Source organism: Mastacembelus armatus, chromosome 11, assembly GCF_900324485.2.
Source record: "Mastacembelus armatus chromosome 11, fMasArm1.2, whole genome shotgun sequence".
In the NCBI taxonomy this organism is placed as follows: Eukaryota; Metazoa; Chordata; class Actinopteri; order Synbranchiformes; family Mastacembelidae; genus Mastacembelus; species Mastacembelus armatus.
The window spans coordinates 4,719,085-4,742,109 of record NC_046643.1 but is presented as its reverse complement, the minus strand read 5'-3'; the positions used below and the strand labels follow the sequence as shown (position 1 = coordinate 4,742,109).

Sequence of the window (23,025 nt, the reverse complement as noted above, 5' to 3'; positions counted from 1 at the left end):
TGAATGACAGATACTGTGGTTCACTTATCTGCACCGTCAGGTTTCATCTAACTGCCTAAGTACTTATTTCAACTATCCCAAATGAGCAGCCTCTGTTTTTCTAAAGGCTTCCATTGTGAGGCTTATCAAACAGCAAATTTAGGTCAAACAAACATAGGCTTTCTCAATAACCAGTAACATGCAGTTACACTTAATGTCTTCTGCAAAACTGCCTTCTAGTCTGATGTATAGTTAACATTTTACTGTGGTTAATAAATATGTTCAGTACATCTACATGTCATTTTGAATATATAGAGCTCTGAAATAAAAATCTACCAATGTCTTTCATTGTGAGCCGCCTGCGGGGCTTAAGGTGGGGTTGGGTGGCCTCAACAGAGCCTGGAGGGAAGGCCACATCTCGCCGGATCATGGGTTGCTGCACAGGGGCCTGGCCAATGTGGGAGGCGGGTACTGGAGGTCCAGCTTTCTGCACCTTAATGCCTGGATGCATGTAAGGGGGCTTGCTGGGTGACGTGCTGCTTTCCATGGGTCGTGGCATGGGTGCTGGACTTGACACCTGAGGAATGTGGTTCTGTGAATTCTGGTAGGTTGATGGCAGGGGTCTGGACATGGGAGGTCCAGAACCACCAGGGCCAAACGGTGGCTGCCGCTGGCTGACGTGACCCGGCCACTGACCCTCGTGGTTCATGCGTTGGTCTGATGGCATCATCTCCTCTGAGCGGTTAATGCCATGGTAGCCAGGACCCTGACCAGGTACTGGAGGTCCCTGTCGGTTAGGATAGTTAGGGTATCCCATCTCATTGCGGCCCTGCCATATTGGGCCTTGGGGGCCATCGGGAGCTGAAGGCATGGAACTTGCTATCATCTGTGGAGGCATTGGAGATTGGGAGGTGGGGCCTGCAGTTGCCGGTCCTCTGTCCCGGCCAAAGGGGAAGGGGAACTGATTCTGTGGGCCTGGTGGTCTGCGGTCACCTCCAGGGTACGCATTATATTGGTTATACATGTCTTGCTGGCCCTGGGGCCCTGAAGACTGGGGTCCTGGCTGCTGCTGACCACTGTAGGGGACGTTGTACATTTCTCCCTCATGGCGTTTGGCAGGTGGTCCATACCCTCCATCTACAGGACGCTTGTAGTTCTGTTAGCAGACAACATTCAACATTATACTTGACAACTCAGTATCACTTAGCAAATTAAATATTTTGGCTTTATTTGAAATTCATTGTAAAAACGCAGACAAGAAACATGCTGAAATAAATAAATAGAGGAAATATAACATGCAAAAAAGTAAACTGTCCTGTAACCATTCAGCAACTAGGACTCACTTTATACTATAATTTTAAAATAAATTTGTGCTGACATATGCCAGTGCAGATAGGGCATTTATTAGATATATAATGAATACAGTATCTTAAATCAGGAAAATGTGAAGTGGAATCACAGTGCAACAAGAACACATGCAAACAATCAATGTAATATTCTCACCGGTTGCTGTGTTGGATACATTCCTGGCTGCTGATTTGTGTACGGGCCACCAGGGGGAGCTCCTTGGCCAGGGTATTGATTTGTATAGGAGTCATGCCTGAAAACAATAAGACAAAGTTCACACCATTTCATTTTTTCTTTCAGTAAGTGCACAGACAGTTTTAACATAAAATGCAAAGCTGATTGTCCTTCAGTCTTCTAACATGATCACAGTGGCAAATATCTTAAGATAAATATCTTTCTCCTAACACAGACCAATAGTCGTAGTGAATAGCACTGACCGTTGTTGTGGTGGAGGGCGGCTGGGTGAGTACATCCCTGTGTCGGCTCCAGAAGGCATCATGTTGGGCTGAGGAGCTCCTGGTCCCATGCTGCCGTCAGGGCCCATCCCCGGCTCCTGTCTGTAAACCCAAACAACCATCATTCAACAGTTAATTTTAATTAACAGGATACAAAAAGGGCAAATAATATAGTCTATAGTCACACACTTTCTAATTACAAAATCATTCTGACCACTTGGGTAATAATGCTGCATGTTTACCTTCGGTCGTATCCGTAAGGGTACTGTTGCCTCTGGCCCATCTGCATGTTGCCCATAGGACCTGGTGGGCCTCTGTTATACTGTTCTCCCATCCCACTGTTGGGGCCTGGTGGCATGAACTGCTCTCCAGCTTTAAAAGAATAGGAAAGCACATTTTGAGTTCCAACTGCTGCACAATATCTGCAGCAGCTGATCTGGTGGTTTGGGTTGCACTCACCTTTCCTCATGCCACCAAAGGGGTCCTTGGTGGATTCATAGGGACCCATCCGACCCATCATTTCTGGACCAACCATCCCAGGCTGGTAGCCCTGAGAGTTAGGAGTCATGGCATTTCTTCTGGAAAACGCTGGGTCTCCGCCATCAGCAAAAGGATCCTGCAGATTCACACTACTCCTACAGACGGGAAAGAGCCTTGTTAGTGAAATGTTGGATTCTTATTATATATACTTGTTTTGAATGTATTGGTGTCTTCCCTCACCTAACAATAACTGGGTGCTTTTTCCAACCATACATTTAAATCTATGAGGAACTATGTGCAGTTTATTTTATTATTATACTACTCTTTAGCAGTTAACGTTGCTGTTGATTGTGTGCATATTTTAACACGACTTAGTGCTGCATAACTTAAAAACCTAATTTTCTCTTTGTTGTATTTTATTTCTACTTCCATCAGTAAAGTTTCAAAATTGCCACATTCATTTCATTGTAATAACTTCTGATATTGTGAACATAGTATTATGGCTTCTAACTAGTACCTGACACCAGGCATTGGAGGCATTTGTGTGTGGGGGGTGGACGCCGGGGTGGGGGGCTTCAGGTCCCCCCCCTCTGCCATTGAACTGCTGGTGGACTGAGGAGTTTGGGGTCCTTGCAGAGATCCAGAACCAGCTGCAAAACAAGGACATACTCACTGATCACTGGGAAATAACTATCAAGTCACCCCAGGAATAAAGATGAGAGTTGGTAGGTGACAGTGAGGTGCGACAGTCTTGTGTTTAGGTTTTGAGCACTGCTGGGAGCTTTTGGGAACACATGCTGCATTTGGCATTCCTAAATGCCATTAAGAAATTCCTGAGCACTGTACAGGGGAACACAGATTGCATTGAACTGACTTTTGGCTTTTGAGTGCACAGCCAGCAAAAATGTTCAATCCACTGGCTCATCACAACATGTAAGCCCTCTGCCCTCACTTGCCATCATGCCGTCGCTACCACCAGCTGAGGGAGGGGGTTTCAGAGCCACCAGGAAACAGCGCAGTAAACCCTGACTCTGACAGATTACTGCCTGGCCTGTAGAGACAGGAGATGGCTCGTTGTGTAAGTGTGCATGACAGTGCATGATGATTTGTTTGTGTTGTGTGTGTAGAAGATAGTAGCACTCATCCTAAACTTCAGCTCAGGACTTCTCACTATTAGCACAGTCTGATGACTCACAGGTTTTCATTCATTAAACTGGCACGCACACGCACGCACACACACACACACACACACACACACACACACACACCAGGGTCACTGGCAGGTCACATTTATTCACATTTTCTCACATCAACCTCTCGCCTCTGTAGTTCTCACAACACAGACACACATTAACTGGCTCCCCTCCCCCTCCTCCCTCTGGGCAGGGATTTCCCTCTACTACAGATGAAGGGAGGAAGGGGGAGGGGGTTAAGGACAGGATTTTGTGTAGCATGGTAGAAACGGAGCAAGTCAAAGAGAGAACTGTGTGACACACACACACACACACACACACACACACATAAACCTCTTCCCCCATTCATCATTTCTGGCTCAGTAATAATCTCCAGGGAGTGTTGCCTTGCCTCTGTAGCCCTGGGCCAGGCACCAGGCAGCGAGGACACACTACTGACGGGGCATCGCTAACGCCAAATAAACCTCCTGCCCCATGCCCCCGCCCCTTCCCAGCTCTTCTTCCGTACTAACTAGAAGGCTGATGCCAGCTGACAAGCACCCTGATGCCTCCTGTAACAACACCCCAGCGCTGACTCAGTGCCCCGTGTCTGACAGCCTGGGTCTCCTCCAGACTGAAGCAGCACATGGCTGCTCCTGGTGTTGCTGATTCTGGCAGCTACAACAGGAGTCCCTCCAAAACAAACAGTTTCCAGGTGACAATGTGGTCCCGAGACACCCCCAACTTTTACATAACATTCAGAGTTCATTGAAAGATTTGGCACACTAGTTGTGTCACTGCATGCACAAAAACCAGTGTGGGAGTGGAGTCTGAAAAGTCAAGTCTTTCAATCATGTTCTGTGCAAATGCCAGGGAGTATTCCCCCAGGAGATGTGCTTGTGGAACTGTCCAAAGGGTGCCGTGCACCTCTGTGACTTCGAGCTACACTACTGTCATTTACAGTTGCTCCAGTATACACCAAACAGCAGTGATTTATGGAAGGAGGCAGCCAAATACAAGAGATGACAAACAATCATCTATGAATGGCTTTTAACACTGTAATCAATAAGATACTATAAAATAGACTCCTTTATAGGCAGATGGTGTAAGGAAAACAAAGCAAGGAGGATGTGATGAATCACATAAAAACAAAACTTCACCCAAGGGAAAAATACAATAATCTTTCATTCATTTAATATGAGTGCAATTTAATTCAGAGGTTGAAACAAATGGTGATGAGGTACAGGAGGATGCCATTGCTCACCTGGGCTGGGAGGCTGGATCTTTGCTTGGTTCTTTTTGGTGTCCGTATTAAAGAAGTCCGGGGGTGGGTCCTCGCCACGCTCAATCTTGCACTCGAAGGCATACAAACACTGGATGTACTGTTTCTTGAGCGAACTGGCTGCGCTGCTCGACGTGCCCACGTTCAGGTTGGTGGCCAGCTCCCTCCACTTCTTGTTCTTGTTCACCTGGTGGGCGATAGCAGAAGGAGTAGGCTCAGAAAGCTGCACACAATAGCCTAACAAGAGTTTCAAATTAGCCTGCTTTGATTTATGATATTCACATCAGATTCAGGCTTACCTGGGTGAGGCCACCTATCTCCTTGACGGAGATGTAGAGTCTGAAGAGATCAAGAGGCTTACGGCCCACAGCAGGCAGGTTATTCATGCCCATGGCCTTCTCCTCAGCAAAGGCCAGGTATCGGTCCACCCACAGCTTCCTCTCTGGCTCTGGACCAAGTTCGTACAAACGCGTAATCTTCTCGTTGGTGATGGTGGAAGAACTTGACTTCTGAAGGACAGATGATTAAAGGGAATCATGAGATGGAAAAAAGGACTATATTTTGCAATAATAAATCCACATGATTAATTTCTTACTTTCACCTTTTTGGATTCAGGCTTGGGAGTCCCATCCACTTTGTTGTTCATCTTCTGGGCAGGGTTCATTTTGTCCATGCCAAACTCAGAACTAGGAGCCATTCCTGGGTGTTTAAGATTAATAAGAGGTATAAAATTAAAGCATTACCAGTGTACAAAACCAATTTAGGGACAAGATTTCCAGCTGACTCACCAGGGGTGTTGTTGGCCATGTTCGTCCCCATTGGGTATGGTCCTGGTCCTCCCTGGTTCATCATACCATGCATGCTGCCAGGGCCGTATGGAGAGCCTGCTCCCATCATGCCCTGGGACATGTTGGGGTAGCCAGGTGGCCTAGAGAAAAGAATGCTTGTTTAAAAGGAACACTGGGAAAGCTGAGACAAAATTAACAGATAAAACACAATCACCATGACAAAGAAATTTCAATTTACAGCTCTGTCATCATTTAATGCCTTGCTGTTTTATGCTGTGACCAATCCTAGTCTTGTGTTCACTGGATTCAGCTCATTCTGCAGGAAACATCAATTTACGTCAGTACTGCCAAGCCCACGAGTATCTCTCTGTAGGCTGAGCTGGCGTCCTCACTGAGGAAGGATGTGATTCACTGTTCACAGAGACCGTCTCCATCTCTCCAATTTTCTCTCACAGATAAGTGCTTGGTCTACTGCCATCTACTCTGTTGCATACCCAGGCACCAAACACACAACAGACCGGTGTGTGCATGTGGGAGGAACCAATCGTTTTTTTATGGTCACACAACCATCATTTAAGCAAGGACACACACAAACACACATTCAGTTAAAGGGTGAAAAACACTCTACAAGTTTAAGAGTCTTAATAGAAATAGCTGTACGACCCTCAAGAGTCAAGCGCACCCTCATGACTCACTGAGGTTGTGAGCACTCACCTGTTGTGTATGGAGTTAGTTGGCCCATGGTGCATGGAGGGGCCACCATCCTTCCTGTTCATGCCTGGAGGGGGACACATCCCAGAGCCGACTTGAGGGGGCATACCACCCATGTTCGAGCCCATCCCAGGACCGTAGGGTCGCGTACCCATCTGCCCCGGGCCTATTCTGCCAGGTGGAATGCTTCCATAAGGAGTCCCGCTGCCCTGACCAGGCATAGGGTTCATTGAACCACCCATACCAGGACCACTGGGGTAGTTGGCGTTAGGCATCCCTGTGTAGCCTGGCTGCCTGGGGTAACCTGGAAGGATCACAGTCGGGCAGAATGTAGCTTTTAGCCTGCTACTTACAATCATTTGATGGTGTTTTATGGCATCCTGATGTGTTTTTAAACTAAAATACATTCTAAACAGAAACATGTGGAAGAACTTCTACTTATATCTCCCTGATGAGATAAAGAGTTTCAGTCAGAGGTCCAGCTCTAAATTTACCTCTGTTCTGACAGGCAGTCTGACGAAGCAGGCTTTATCTGGCACTCGCTGTTCACTGCTATGAGTCATAGCAGAACTTCAAAGTCCACAGAAACCATCTGAGACTTCAAAGTGAGGTGATATAATTTCATAAATATATATAGTGAGAGGAAACTTCAAAGCCTTTTAAAAATCTGGGCTATCTACAAAACTGATGTTTGCAGGATGACACCGGTAAACTCATTCACAATATTTTTAAGATTTGAGAAAAAAATATGATGGAGCAGGGAAGAGAGGAGAGTACAGTGTTAAGTGGTGCACTGTGCTCTCCTCTCTTCTCAGTTACTTTGTTAATCACTGTAGAGAGCCCTTTAAAGCAACACCCCGTACACCTCTTCCCTGCCCTCACCTTGTGGGCCATACTGGCCTCCATGTGGCCCATAGCTTCCCATGGAGTTGTTCTGGGGATAGGGCCCTATCCCACTGTGCATCTGGCCTCCTGAAGATTGGCGTGGAGATAAGGCGGAGCCAGGTTGTCCTGGGGACCCGTATGGAGGCATCTGAGGGTTACGCATGTACACTGGAGAGAATAGGCAGAGAGCATCGTTAGATGCATACTTCATTTGTAAAACACAACTCTGCATCTGTTTAAACATATGGTTACATAATGCAGTATGTGAAAAAGATAAAGTGTGAGAAAGCTCTTTACTTCCTCATAGACACACAGCAGTACAGTGTCTCTGTCTGCTCTTGCCCTCATTTGAACTGGCAAGTAGACTAGAAGCACATTCTTATTTAAAGATTCAGCCTAGGGGAGTGTTTACAGGAGAGAGGAATGCATACAAATGCAAACAATCAAACCTAAAAGCTGCTGAGGATGTAGTACACATACTTGCACCGTTGTCCACTGAGCAAGATGAGGGGTGTCTGTGATATGGGTCTATTGAAGAGCAATTTTGAATACTTATGTCAATACTCACCCCTGTCCTGGCCCATGGTTGACTGGTTCATTGAAGAGTGCATGATGCTGTCTGACTGGACGCTGGACGGCCGGGGAGGCATCTGATTCCCTGCAGGATGGCAGCAAAGCAAATAACGGTAAATACAGTACATATTGTCTTTGCGTGCCCTTTAACTTTGACATGCTGATTATCAAATGGCCATTTGCCACTGAATGAAATCAAACAGAAAAACACTGACAATATCTGTGACAATGTTTTCCACCATAACTTGTTGGCATAGCAACTTCTGTTTCTCTGCCACCTGGATGCCTTACTAGCACTATGTTAGGAGAAATGTAATGTTTCCATCTGGCAAGTGGCTTCATGAATTACAAATATGATCGGCTGTATTTGTGAGTGAGCAAGTTTTGAATTAAAACTCTAAATCTGTCTCCAGTTTGTTTACTAGATGTTTCATACAGCATCCAACTCTATACACTGAAGCTAACACTAAATTATTATTTTTTAGGTATTTGGAGCTGGTGTATTTTTATTTTTCACATTTGGAAGTCTTTGGCAAGCGAGCATGAATTACTGCCTTCACTTATTCCATACCGGATAATGTGACTTGCCTTTGGTTATTTTCCCCAACATTTTGCATTTGTTCTTTGTCAGCAACTTCTTCCACACCCAATTAATGCATATAGAGAATGCTTTTAGGGCCCTTTTTAGTTAACCATTTTTTTCTTTTCTATAAAAATCATCTTATGTTGTTACACACAAGATTTTCATACATTTAGTGTAGCTTGAGATTCATGTAATCCACTTCAACACTCAACAGTTTTTGTGAGAATGCAAGTGAAATAAAAACCCTATTTTTCTAAAGATAAAAAAACATAATGCTATATTTGGCATGAAAACAGCTGTGCTTTAGGTGCAAAAAGTCCAAGTGAATATGATAAAGGTGATTGGGTGTGTATGATGCTGTAACAACCACGGGACAAAGACATTTGTCATTACAAGACAAAAACATTTTAAATTTCAGTATAAAACTATGTGTTCTTAGTTTCTTTAGTCTTTACCTGGCACAGCGGCAGGGGACAGTGGGCCGGTGCGGGAGGGGGTGACGCTGGCGGGGGAGCCCACAGGTGATGGTGAGGGCCCGCGTATGCCTGGCAGGTGGGGTGAGGTGTGCGGAGAGAAAGGAGACTGGGCAGGGTTGCTCTGCTCGCCCTGACTGCTGGACACTCCTGAAGTGCTGACACCAGGACTCAGGGTCCCCTCTGTACCGGTGGGAAGGTCGTCAATAGAGCCCGATAGATCCTGAAACAAGAGGAGCAGCAGCTGATGATGATTTTGATTTTTTCTTACTTAAACGGAAAAATAAATTTTCTCTGCTTTGAAGACTTAAAAGGTTGACTGAATCAGAGATTGGATATTTGAAATTTTTTAAAACTATGTACCAGCTTAGAATGTTATATTTCTTTTTTTCCCTTTGGGTAAAAACATAAAATATACTTTTCATTTTTTATGGCTCATGTGAATCGCCTAATTTACTCCGTTCAAATCAACTCCTGGCAATACTAATTCCAATTCACACCTAATTTCAAGAGTTTGTAATGTAATTTGACAATTTTATTTTTTTTTAGGTTTATCAGAATAAACATTTATAAGACAAAACCATCAATCAAACATAATAATCTGCAAGCTTTTGGGGAAGCTGTGATTACGGTGAAAAGTGGAAGATTAACTGAAGAAACGGATCCACAGTACGAAAGGTAAATCGGTCTGTGTGTGTAACTGGAGATAAATAAAGCCCAGTTTGGCTCAGACCCTAAAATGTGGAAATCTTGAGAAGACAGCTGCACCATTTGGAGAAATGTGAACCACATTCATGAGAAAAAAAGAATTATACCCAATGCTCACAGGGTGTGAACATTTTACTTCAGAGAGTCATGTCAAAGTCACTGGGGTGTGTCAGTTATTCTCATAAATGGTTGCCAGCTCTATTATATTGCAAACACACATTCAGGTACAATGACTTCTTTTTCCACCTTTTTAAAAAATACTTCACATCACTCCGATAATGCAGATAATGATTCATCTTGGCAATAAGAACGCTGTGGCCTGCAAAGAGGAAGAGTAAGGGAAAAATATTTGAATGCGAGTCATCTTGGGAGGCAGTTGAAATAATTGGTGCTGGGCACATGCTCTGGTGCCATGTGGTGTTGTTATTGAGCCTTGCTGGCTGTGACACAAAGACAGTCAGGCAGGCAGGAAGATAGGGAGGCAGCCTGCAATGATTATGTTTGTGGGAAGGTGAATGTTTACACACTGGCCACTCACGTGGAGCCCATGTGCTTACTCAGAAATGCAAGCTCATCTGCCAGTCACATCGGAGGAGGGGAAAAAAATAGGAAGGAGGAGGAGGAGGGGGGGAAAAAAAACACTCATTGGAAGGTGGCCAACTATTCCCATAGAAATCTCACACCAGCAGGCTGGCTGCAGCTCCGAAGCCGGCGGTTTTGCACTTGAAACAGCGCCCATTGCTATTTTTGGGACGTGACCTGATGGAGGAACCCCAGAGGGAGTGACAGGAGGAGAACGCTGATTCAGAATCCACCCCCTCACCCCCCCTCCAAACCACCACCACTCGGTTCCCTCTGCCCTCCCTCCTTCTCTTCCTCTCATTTCGGTGACTGCACAAAACCAGGCCTTTCTGACCTGCACACGAGACGTGGCAACTACAAAGTCATGGAAAACCAGACAGGAGGGATTTATGTATGAGTATCACACTACAGTGTTTCATTGGAAATTAACACCCAATTAATCTTTCACAAATATGAAAACAGGTCAGAACAAGGCAAAGCCATGCTGTGTGAATGACATAGAGGGGGTAGATATTCATGCTCTAAAGCAGAGAGCAGAGATCAAGCAAGATGACATTCCTCGCTTAAACAACCACGGCAGGATACTTCTTCCATCAGCCAGCATCGTCAACTGACCTACATCACCCCTCTTCCCAACCAGCACCACCTCCCCTCCTTTCAGACATCACAAGACTGGTCTGACAGAGGGCTCCGTCTGAAGGCCCGGGGTCAGTTGCACTGATGACCACTACGGCATCTTCCATGGTCAAAGCTTCATAGTTACAGAATTGAGCTGTGTCCCAACCACAAAAAACTCCTCCCTGACCAAGACCACAGGGCAAAAAGGTCAGGGGTCAATTCCTGGAGTTACACCCAGAGTCACCTCTCAGAAGGAGGTCACTGTGGACGGCTGCACAAGATATACGCATTCAGTCATGAGACAGAAAAAGGAACCAAGATAGTATTAATAAGGCAGGATTCAATCCAATATAGAACAACACCCTTTAAAAGTCGAATCTGGGGACCTCTGGCAGCCCTTGGGGGAGTTTAAGCAGAATGAGAATCAGCTGAGAAATAAAAATCTACAAGAAACATTACAGAAGTACTAAGATTCACTGCCTTCACATTTTTTGCACACTTTGGTTGTAGATTTTATTGCCCATCAATCAAAAAGTTATTAATAAATAAATAAATAAATAAAAAAATAAATAAAAACGACTGAATAAAAAAAATGTTTTTAGATTTTTATTTTGCAAAGTTATTAAAAATCTAAGACTCAAAAGACTAAATGTTTTCAGTTCCTTAACTGAGGACGTCCATTTGAGTCTGAGTTGTGGCTGGGCCAGCAACTTCTCCTGTCAATTTTCTTAGCTGTATGCTTTAGGTCATTCTCATGCTGAGAGGTGAACCATCACCCTAATTTCTGGTTGTGTGGACTGTGAAGCAGAATTTCTTCAAATACATCTCTCTATTTGGCTGCATTTATCCCTCCCCTTGTTCTGACCAGCTCCCTGTCGCTGATGCTGAGAAGCCCCCACCATGCTTCACTGTAGTGATGGTATTAACCAGGTGATGAGCAGTGCCTGTCACAAGACACACAGTTCAGTTTCTGTCTCACCAGACCAGATTCTTTTTCCTCATGCTCTCTGAATCATTTAAATACTGTTTGACAAACAATAAGCAGACTGTCATATGGTTTTTACTCTAAGTGGATTCAGTCCAAGCACTGTGCCGTAAAGGCTTGATTGATGGGGAGCCGCTGAGATTGTGACAATCCACAAGTTTTCCTCTCTGCAAAGAATTTCTGACTATGGAGCTTTTGCTCAGGGAGATGACCAAAAATATTTAAAACTAAATCTCTAACACAAAATTGTGTGCAAAAAGATTATCAGAGTAAACAAATTGGACAAAGAAACACTTCTCAGTATATTGTGGTATAGCATCAGTAACACTGTAGCTTCCAAAATGATCATTAAACTGAATAAACATGCCTGTAAAACTGTTTCAACAAAAACTGAACATTATCATCATCTTGACCACAGGTATCATATTAGAGTGCTGTTCTGTCAGACTGTTATACTTTTAGATAGATGTATGTAATAACTAAGTGAATTTTGTTGAATTAAAAAAGAAACAATTACCAAAATGTTCTTGAATAGAGTCTCTTATGACTAAATCTCATGAAAAAGGTTTAATAACCCTAATGCATTAAAAAACCAAAAGCTACAAACAACATTTACATATTCACCTGCTATACTGGTACATACGCAGTGTAGAGTGTGAGATCCTTAACATTCTGTAAATATCTGACAACTGACAGCTCTGATCCTTCAGCCCAGACAGGCAGAAGCAATGTACACACATATGCACACAAACGCTCAAGCTCCTACCAACTCCCACTCTGCAGTCATTGATTTTTCCCAGCTCAATACTGCACAGCACCAGCCTGTTCTGCTGACTGCACAAGCCAGACAGCAAGAGGAGAGGGGAGGGGAGTGGAGGGGAGGGGTGACACTATTGATGCTGAGGCTCTGCTATTCAACCCGCTTATTATTAGAAGGCAAATGAGGAAGAGGACATGGATCAGGCGTGAGGACGAGTTGAGGGACAGTGCTATGACTAAGTTGTAATGTGGGGGGCTTCTGAGCTCAGAGGAAGGTTTCAGCAGTGTTATCTCTGATAAATATTAATGGTTGGTCACACAAGTGTAGACCAACACATGCAAGTTGATTTTTGTTCCAGCATGAAGGGAATAGGAGAAGCCCTGTTGTGGAGAGAAGGAGAGAGCTGCAGTTCTTGCTGTGGAAGCTTCTCTCTATGGCAGCCATTTTGTGTTTTTCCCAGCACTGCCTAACATGGAACTTCAGAGCCGAGAACTGCAGAACAGTGTTTATAATGTTTGAGAGCTGAAGAGAGGCGAAAAGATTTATGGTATGAAAATACACAAACACTGAAACAACTGAATAACATTACTCCTGATGCAATCACTGTTTGTGAACGTGTGGAAAATGGCAGTCTTTACAATTTCCACAATTCCCATATACTCTACTGCTCTTCTGAGTGTGCCTGTGTCTGAGTCATCTGCTCTGCTCTCCTCTCTGCCGTCCTAATGTATTCCATTTGCAGATTACTTCACTGAATCAATCAAGCTCGACCAGAGCCATTATTCTGCCAAGCCAGCCAATTTTGTTTTTTGTTTTTTTTTTAAATAGGATGTGAGAAACAGAAAGTGGAAGAAGAGAGGTACCGTAGCAGAGTCGAGATAATGAAACATATCTGGAATGTGTGACCCTGGCCAGTAGTGTAACCAGATCTGGTGGTGGTGGTAAGGAGGGAGAGCAGGGGCAGGGGGGCAGAGTTCATCCCTCAGTCACACACTCTCCCTGACCCACTCTTCTCTGTCACTGCTCAGGGTTTCACCAACCGCCTGGCTGGCAGGCTTCCTTTTTCTAAGACTTCCAGATGCTAAACAAAATACACAAGAAAAAAAATTGCTCACACACATGCTCACACATCCTGTGTGGCACATGTGATAGCTGTAGAAGAGAGAGAGAGCAAGAAGAGTGGAAGGGGATTGGGAGAGATAGGAGTGGAGGGGGAAAAAAAACTGGCTGCATCTCAAGGGCTGCCATGGTTACTGTGATCCACGTGGTTGACACATTAGTGCCGACACAGTTCCTCCCCCCTATTGCTGCCATCCCTCTGTCTGTCTGTTTCTCTAGGCAGCCTCCCTGCGTGCCTGGCAGGGTCACGGTGCAGTCAGCTACTACAAAAGAAGAAGCTAGTCATTGTTATAGGAAACGCAGACACACCAAAACCGCCCCCCACCCATCTCCACTCTACCACCACTTTAATTACACACTCAGCCTCCAGGCCTTTTGCGCTGAGAAGGCCTGAGAGCCACACATACACAGAGAGTGGACAAACAGCAAAACACACTTCTTTGCCATCTTTACTGATCCCTGATGTTTATGTGCTGAAGCTGAGTGACAAGACTGAAGTGCTGCACATTTGCACATTCAGGGCAAAATGGTCTTTTGGTACACGGTCATGGGAAAAGTCTTCTCGCTTTTAAGCATGGGATCAAGTGAAATTTTCTCAGCACATCTCCCAAAGAGGTTTCCCTTCTCTTTCAGCTCAGCCTCCGAAATTGCTGACGTGACTTAACTGAACCCAGCAGCACATTATCTCCACACCCTGATCATAGAGCTTCTATCTGTCACATGACAGACTATAGGTGCTCAGACAAAATAAAATTAAGGTTGTCTAGTCTGTGAAACTACCTGCACTCACTCCAAGCTGCATTACCAGGGGATGACAGCAGGAAATGCCTAAGGTACTCAACAAGAAGACTGACAGGTCGATGTTGATGCCTCAGTCACCTGCCCAGAGGTCCCACCTGTATTCAGGAGCAGTGCCAAGCTACGAGGGACTCCAGGGAAGTCCTCCAAAGGCTTAGAGTGAGGTAGCCCCAGCCCCAGCTTGAGGTTTGCAGGGCTGAGCTCAACCATAAGGGGGCACTCCCATCCCACTATGAGGAAAGAACTGGAGAAAGGAGGAGAAGCAAGGCAGGCCCCTGCCTCATACAGCAACAGCAGCCATTACAGGGTTTCACATACAGCACAGGCTAACAAGAAAGTCTACAGTTAAGGCACGATGTAGGTGCACCAATGAACTCTTACCCAACACAATATAGATATGAGCTAATGAACAGATTGCTTGAAAACCGGTGAATGTTTGAAATCATCATATCAAAGTTGCATTATTTCATTTCTCCAGGGTGGAAAACAAATGTAACTATTGACAACACCACTAGATAATTGGTCTGGGGTGCTAGGGCCAAAGACAGTGTCTACTATCCTCCACAGACGAGCTAGCTTTAGCTCCCCAGAGATCACCATTATACTACTACTTTGTCACCAGCAGGAAGGCATAATAATATGGACAAAAAAGTACAAGGTGAAAGAGTGAACCAGCAAAATTTCTAAAAAGACTTGCACTCTTAAGGCATGAAAAATACAATTAATTTGACTCTGGTTTATATTGTTATGCCTCCAACATTCTTGTGTGCTACAATCTTGAAAATGAAAATATAGGCCAACAATGAATCTTAATAAAAAGGGAGTCTTTTTTAAATGCTCCACATTTGCCTAATTGAGCTTCTCTGTGGGGGCAACAAAAAAGGCAGTGCAAGGCACACAAACGCTGCAGCAGTCTGTGTGTAGCTAACAGAGTAGATGGATGGAGATGGTGAAGGGGAGGAGGGTAAGAGGAGGCGGTCTGATTGCTGTGAAGAATGGGGAGATGGTGTGCGCATGGGGGGCTTTTTGTATAGATCACAATAGTAGCAGGGAGTCCCAGGGCAGCACACAGATGCCCAAGTGAGGCAGGCAGCTGCCCAGCCTGAGGTGAGGGGTGCTGGGATACAGAGGGCTGAGGGGGATGCAGGGGCCATAGGGTGAGGGTGGGGTGGATTGGAAGGGAGACCCATACAACTAGTCTGCCTGCTTTCCAGAGCAGCAATGCCCCTCCCCTCCTACTGTCACACATTGAGCATGTCTAGAGGGCGCTACCAAATAAACTGACACTCACCAGTGAATTAGCTGGAGAGGAGAAAAAAATAATATAGAGGTTATTTCATAGAGTGAGAGTTAATTTCATTGTGAGGCCAGTTTCATCCATCCAGGCTCAGCAGCTTGTTCCTGTGAGAGCAACAGAAAGCAGAGGACAGACAGTGCTGCAGTCAGCCACAGTCTTTGTGCTGCAAAACTAGCTCAGCCCAGCAGAAATGGAGGCAGAGGGGAGGGGCATGGGAGTGTGTGAGTGTGAGTGTGAGTGTGAGTGTGAGTGTGTGTGTGTGTGTGTGTGCATGTGGGCATGTGTGTGTGTGTGTGAGAGAGAGAGAGAGAGCGGACAGCAAAAGGGAGCGGGAGAGTGCTCTCTGTGCATGCTCACAAGAGCAAAACAGGGCTTGGGGTTTTTGTAGGCTGAGAAACAATTCACTGAAGCAAAAGCAAAACAACACACTTTGTCAGCAGATTGAATTTTCTCAAGTACATTAATTAAAAATCACATAGAGGAAAGAAAGGGGTGAGAGAGAGAGGGGAGCAGGGGAGAGAAACAGACGAGCTGGGAGGAGGGAGGGGTGAGAACGAGCGAGAGGCACCCTGGAATCTGAATAAGACATGTCCACACAGGAAGCAAGGGCCCCAGAATAGCAACAGGAAACTGGCCCCAGACTCTGAATACTGTCAGCATCAGCCTCGCAAAACAAGGCTGCGCTGCACAGCGTTATGAAAGCTGATTTACTGAGAGAAGAGAGAACGAGGAAGAGAAGAAGAGGAGGGGAGGGGGGCGCAGGCGAGGGAAAGAGAAAACGAGAATTCAGACAGAAAGAGGAACGAGAGAGAAGCATTGAGAGTGAAATATATATATTTATATAAAGAGAAAGAAAGAGAAATGCAGCAAAAAACAGTGTAATATTGAAAAATGCAGGGAGGGGGTTGGGCTGGGTAGGAGAGGAAAAAAGTGGGCCGGCCTTGTCAGGCTGATTGCTCTAGAGCTATGTCGCAAAAACAAGCTTAGCTGCCGCAGGAGAGCAGAACTGGGCTGGGCTGAGCAGGGAACGAGGATTGCAGGAGGGGGAATTCAGAGCTGATCCAAGACTGGAAGATCCCTCGATTCCAGATCAGGAGGTCTGCCATATATCATTAAAGTTCATTAAGGGACGGATCTGTTGTGATGTGGGTGGTCTTTGAGCTTTGGATAAGACTGAATTCTGAGACTCAGTGCAAGGGTGGGGTCTTGTCTGGCAGTGATGGAGTGGTAAATTACAAGGTGGGAACACTAGGACCAAACAAGGACCTCCAGTTGATCGTTTTCAAAAGCAAAATCTCCAACAAATAAAAATAAAAGTCAACTGGTAGAAAAGCAAGACTGTACAGCCTTCACCATTAGATACCCCAGTTAGAGGCCTTCTAGGTACGACACATTATACTTACAGTATATATTTCAAGTAGGGCCAGTACTGCGTCTACTCCATTACACCACTGTTAATAGGAAAACATACCCTATTGACACGAAAAAAAGTAGACAACATAAACCCTTGGCTGCTCCTTCAAGAGAAAACCAACCCAGATGAAATGCCTTATTTAGGAGGGCAAGACGAACAAGAGAAAGAGGAGGATGAGAGCAGAAAAACAAACTGAAGTGTTGGTGTGTGACCAACATGTGACCTTCCTCTTGAGTGTGTAGCACATTCAGACACATCAGAAAAGACGAACACCACAACCAGTGGGTGGTCCTGAGTGGGATTAGCCCCAAAGTGAAGAAAGTGTGTATGAAAAGACCGGGGACTGAACAAAAAGGAGAATTAATAATAAAAAAATAAATAAATAAACAAAGAGAAAGGTGCGATGAAGAGACAGAGGCTGACAGTTATGCCCATTCCCATGGTTTGAGAAGCAGAGAAAGTGTCACTTCCAGGGACTAAAATCCCCCTTGATGGTGACAGCAGAGTTTGGGCTGATGAAGGAGGTGGACTTTTATGTTAGCTCCTGTCATACCAAAAAGATTGTCCAATATAAAGATACTGGACTCACTATATCAATTTGTAGACATAGCAACATGGTATTAGTATTGCTAAAAGACAACCTGGTAAAAGAATATTTCCTTATGGGAGGGTGACTTGTTCAAAAGTTTAAGTTCAAAGCTCAAATTGTGATAACTAATGACAATAATATGACGTAGTCAGAGAGGCAGCCTACAAAACAAAATTTCTTTCACAGTCAATGAGTTAACTAAAGTTCATGTGTAAAATCAGTAAAGTGCTGCTTTAAGTCAGTTACTGATTATAGACTTGTGATGTATTTATTGGAAAACTGTACAAAAGGCTCGTCTTTCTTTCCCTCATACGAGCTCTTAATTTATTTGCTTTCTTAGAAATTACATTAAAGTTATTAGGCCACAGGAATATTTTAGACAAATATTTGTTTGTTGTATTGCTGTATTCTTTAAAGGTTGGATAAGATCAGCATCAACTTAAAAACCTAAACTGTGTAGAAGTGGAAAGAGATCCCTATCTAGAGAACAATGTGAGTTCTGGGGAACTGACAGTATGGTAAATACTCAACAGTTAAACTGTGCATGTGTCCTGGAGCCAGGGTGAAAACAAACCAGGAACCAGTTCAACCTGCGCAGCTAGTTCCACTATCGCTGCCTGGCTTTGGCTCTGCCCCCCCCCCCCCCCTCTTATCCACAACCCTGTTCTCAAGCTGACTGTTGTGTTCCTACCAGTCCCTTTCAGCAGGCACTGAGCCTCCTGTACTCCTTTATTCCCACCTCAACGGCAGCCTAACAGACGCTGGGTTTTTTAGCACCTGGCTTAAACAGACCCATCTGTGCTCTGGATGAGGTGGTGTCTGGCTGGCTCTCTGTGTATGTTTCTCAAGTAGCTAAATGATGCTGCTGTTGGATTGGTATTCAAAACTGTTTTGAGGCAGATTAAAACAAATGTTTCTATACAAATCACTGCAGGTGCTTAACAAATAAACGCCATTTAACCAAATTAAACCTGTAGATCTGTAATCTAACATTATGCAACATGTATAGCAATTTAGAAAATATCCTTCTTTGCTTAACATGAAACGTTTCTTGAAGTAAAAGTTCACAGATATTTATGATAACAGGACGTATTTTGAATCAAACGGGAATAACTGCATCTATTGTGTTTATCTAATAATGGATGGCAAATGAAAAATTAATTAATATAGAAAATATGAAACTTTGCAAATAGCCACGTTTTGATCCGTCATATACATTTTCCTGCACTGTTATTACTCTGTGGCAAAACTTGTGACATTTAAGCCTGGAGGTAAAGATATCACTGGTGCACATCTACTCAAAACAGCTGTAGGTGTCCTACAGCTGTTTTGACTCACACTGTCAGCTAGCACGGTCTAATGTGCACGCAGTGTCATGTGAGATCCACAGGGGTGCGGAGGGAAGAAGAGGAGGAGGAAGGGGATGGGCTCATCTGAACCTTAGCCAGATTAATGACTCTCGCAGCCAATCACACGGCATCAATAGGGAATCCCCAAGAAGTCAGTGAGAGAAAGAAATAAAAACAGCCCTGGCCTCTTCAGCCAATGGCTGAACCCACAGACAGATGTATAAATAAATAAGAGAAATAAATAAAAGAAGAGGGAAACACATCCTGAGGGCATCCCCTACTGGTATGGACAGTGCTGCCTCTCGTCCCTCCCTCCCTCTCAGCATCACCTACTCAAATCAATCACTCATACTATTTGAAGTTATTTGCGTGCACTCCCTCAAACCTGCACAGCACCCCACCAACTCCACCCACCGACTCCTCTCTCTCACTTTCATTCTCTCTCATTAATGATCTCATTTCTCACTCTCCTTCCCTGAGGCCCAGAATGAGGTTAGCTTCACAGTCTGACCTATAAACACTGCCATGGAAACTGCAACGTGTTTCAGCAAAACACCTCTTTAACAGGGATGTGGGGAGCAGTGAGGAGGTAAGGGGGTTCTCTCACCTTTATCTTAGCCAGAGGGCGATCAGATGCCTGGTTCACTTCTCTTTCAACAATCCTTTTCCTGGCAGAAAAGCATTTCTGCCACAGATTTTTTTTCCTCCCTAACAAGTCACTAGAAACCTGCACTGCTTGAACAAGCGTTACTCACTTTGGGCATCAACCTGTTGTTTGTGCACTGTGTGTATGTTGACAGCAGATGCAGGAGCAGAGAAAGGGTTTTAAACTAAAAGATGGCAGTGGGGATGCAGACATTTACTCATGGTACCATTTAACTCTTCATTGATGTTATGTGTGAAAATGCTGAAATTTCAGAATATAAGACTTAAGTATCTCCAATCTCATGTCATTAATTTAGCAGGCAACATAAAGCAGCAAACAAAGCTGGGAATCCTACCATGTCTGCAGTCCAAAGTACTGAATATTGACCCTACGCTTGTAAAACATGTAATACCTATAGTATAGGTCTGAAAAAGCATAAAATATCCAGCACGTTGCTCTGAAGAGACTGGTGCAGCTGAATCCATGTGCTTGGTAGTCAATCGATTGCACAGTGGGCCGAAAAATCCAATATTTACCTCACATTTCTATGTATTTTCCCCACAAAGAGTCACATGAGAAAAATGCATTTTATGACTGTTCCTATTACTCTGGGCTAACTCTTATTGCAGTGCGTTGATGTTTGCTACATTACAGAAGAAATTTAGGTGCCATAACTTGGTTATAAGAGAAAAGTTTTTATAAATTAACAAGAAGAATGGAGTAATTCTACAGAATTTCTTCTTTTTTATAAGCTTTAAACACAGCTAGTTGGTAGTGGTCCTACAGGGGACTAGGACAGGCATGGGAGCAAGCATGGATTTTTGACTACAAATTCAAAGTCCAAGTTAAAATGCTTATTCACTGTCACTGTGTTGACCAAAATGACCAAATTAATTATTGCAATCATCCGGCCATTGCTGCGGGGCAGCATGAATACCTACAACAGCTAGCTAGCTCTGGCCAAAACCTTACTAGCAACTAGCTGTGTTTAAAGCCTTTAAAGGGTGGTGTAGGTGGTTGCATCGAATGGAGGACAAAGCATAAAGGTCAGCTACAAAAAGCACAGGTTCGTGTTAAATGAAGAGACAGGCGGCTCACCGGCAGACTGGATGGCCGGACCTGCATGCTGTCGTCTTGACTGCTCTTGTTGGAAGCCATGGGCTGGTTGGAAGGAGCGCTGGACTGGGAGCTAAAGGTTTCCTGGGACAGTTCCTGATCATAGGGGCGAGAAAGATAATACAATGGATTCCACACAAGTTAAAAAAAGATAAAAGCATCATGCAGCTTTTTGGCTGTTTGCAATACAACCACACACAGGCACAAAAAGAAAAGAGATCTCCACTTGGCAGGAGAAATGCAGTTTTGCAGTGCAATAAGCACCTGGACATTTCCTGCATAGGATGTCTGTGTAGCAGACATAGCAGAGGCATGACATAGGAAAAGTAATTGCCTGCTTCACAGCCTGAGTAGCTCACACAGGGTTCACTTCAACTTATTTTAATTATTTTTTTTTTATTGAAATCTTAAATTGAGGATTGAGCAAAGATTTGCTCCCATGTAATGCAGAGGTTGTCACATTGTGTTCTAAATACCCTATATTATTGTTTACTACTGCTTTTACCATGTATTTAAGACACAGCAGCCTCTTTAATTAAGTAAATAATTAAACTACTATTGAAAAAAGACTTAGTCCTAGATGGCTTATACCAATCGTTTAATCAAAGCCTCATATAGATGTTTCACAGTTATTGCTTCACCTTTCAAATCAAACAAGGTGGCTCTGAAGCATCTACTGCTTTGCACTGTTTGATTCCAAACATTGTAAGGGAGGTATGGACTTGACTACAGCACTAATAAAGAAGCAAATGTGTAACCTCAGGAATCTCCTGCTGGCCCCGACACAACACATAACATTATAGCTACTGTGCTTTTATGGGTCTGTGTTTTACCTGTGGAGGAGGTGGGAACCTCTGATATGGTGACTGTTGTTGCTGTTGCTGCTGCTGCTGTTGTTGCTGCTGTTGTTGTTGCTGCTGCTGCTGCTGTTGTTGCTGCTGCTGCTGCTGCTGCTGCTGTTGTTGTTGTTGTTGTTGTTGTTGTTGTTGTTGCTGCTGCTGTTGTTGCTGCTGCTGTTGTTGCTGTTGTTGCTGTTGTTGTTGTTGTTGTTGTTGCTGCTGCTGCTGCTGCTGCTGCAGGGGAGGCGTCTGGGAGTAAGGTGATGGTTGACCCTGCTGACCATGACCTGGAGTTTGTTGAGCTTGAGGGGGTGGACCTCCTGGTTGTTGCGATTGCTGTTGTGGGGTCCCTTGCTGTTGCTGTGGGGTTTGCTGCTGTGGTTGTTGCACTGGTCCCGGGGTTTGTGGGTAGCCAGGTTGACCCTGGGGACCCTGGGGACCCTGCTGACTTTGAGCACCAGGAACCGGTTGCTGTTGAGGCTGCTGCTGGGGAGGGATATAAGGTGTTTGTCCTGGCTGAGACTGTGGGGGCTGGGTATAAGGAGGCTGCCCTGGAGGGGGGCCATGGGGACCTTGGGATTGCTGGTAAGGGGGTCCTGGCTGCCCGTGCTGGCCTGGAGGCTGTGGAGGGTGACCCTGCTGGGGATACGAAGGCCCGGAGGTGCCTTGCGGTTGGCCAGGGTATGGGGGTTGCTGCTGCTGCCCAGGGTGAGGTGGGGGGCCGTGCTGACCATAGTAGCCCTGGTTCTGCTGGCTGAAGCCACCTGGGCCCTGCGGTCCATAGGCTGACATCTAGACATGAAAACAAGAAAACCAGTCAGAAAAAAGGAAGACCACTGTGAAATGTGTGTAAATAGAACCCAGCTCAGTTGAACTGCCTGTGAACATAAACAGCTTTCTTCAGCAGAAATAAGATTTTACTACAGGTTCACTATCCTGAGTGCCTCAGTGGAATATCAATCACTAACAGAATACTGTCACTGTGAATTGACAGGATCCTTTCTAAAGATGTAAAAATATATAAAAATAACCCAGATTCAAAGTCACCTCTTTACTTTTTTAACCATTCATTCTCAGTGGAGTAATCAGAGCATCTCTTCATCTTACTCAAAGATTAAAAGGAAAAGACAACTGTTCTGTCTGTAAGAGAGAGGAGTGTGCTCCTCACTATAAACTGATCAGTCAAGGCGCATAAGAAAAACCATCTAAGTGTTGGAATTCAGCTGTGTATTGCTTTAAATTACAGCCATGAAAACAAAAATTGAGTTTTGACTTCATCTCCTTGAACTTCAATATGAGGCTTTTCATATTCTACCTGATCCTGTGCGCGGAAAGCCTTTCAATACAGCGTTTTCCTTTCATTACCTTCAAGGAGCATGAAAGGAGAAAGCACTGACCTTGTGAGGAAACACAGTAATAAAAAGAAGAGGAGGAGGGAGCCATGTGTTGTTTTGGGAGTGTTCACAGCTACTCAAGA

At 44.6% G+C, this 23,025-nt stretch overlaps 1 protein-coding gene across 1 annotated transcript in view; it reads right to left on the bottom strand.

Moving 5' to 3' along the window:
* The window catches only part of arid1ab (AT-rich interactive domain 1Ab), a 48,106-nt gene that overhangs the window by 3,543 nt on the left and 21,538 nt on the right, over positions 1-23,025 (bottom strand). The window contains exons 3-19 of the mRNA XM_026300806.1: positions 21,787-22,340; positions 21,543-21,639; positions 20,692-20,805; positions 8,711-8,951; positions 7,668-7,757; positions 7,097-7,267; positions 6,218-6,518; positions 5,504-5,643; positions 5,317-5,414; positions 5,015-5,224; positions 4,698-4,902; positions 2,779-2,911; positions 2,241-2,416; positions 2,024-2,153; positions 1,764-1,883; positions 1,483-1,579; positions 316-1,135 (exon numbers count right to left, since the gene is read on the bottom strand). Coding sequence (XP_026156591.1) covers positions 316-1,135; positions 1,483-1,579; positions 1,764-1,883; positions 2,024-2,153; positions 2,241-2,416; positions 2,779-2,911; positions 4,698-4,902; positions 5,015-5,224; positions 5,317-5,414; positions 5,504-5,643; positions 6,218-6,518; positions 7,097-7,267; positions 7,668-7,757; positions 8,711-8,951; positions 20,692-20,805; positions 21,543-21,639; positions 21,787-22,340 — 3,697 coding nt within the window. The remainder of the gene's footprint in view (positions 1-315; positions 1,136-1,482; positions 1,580-1,763; positions 1,884-2,023; positions 2,154-2,240; positions 2,417-2,778; positions 2,912-4,697; positions 4,903-5,014; positions 5,225-5,316; positions 5,415-5,503; positions 5,644-6,217; positions 6,519-7,096; positions 7,268-7,667; positions 7,758-8,710; positions 8,952-20,691; positions 20,806-21,542; positions 21,640-21,786; positions 22,341-23,025) is intronic.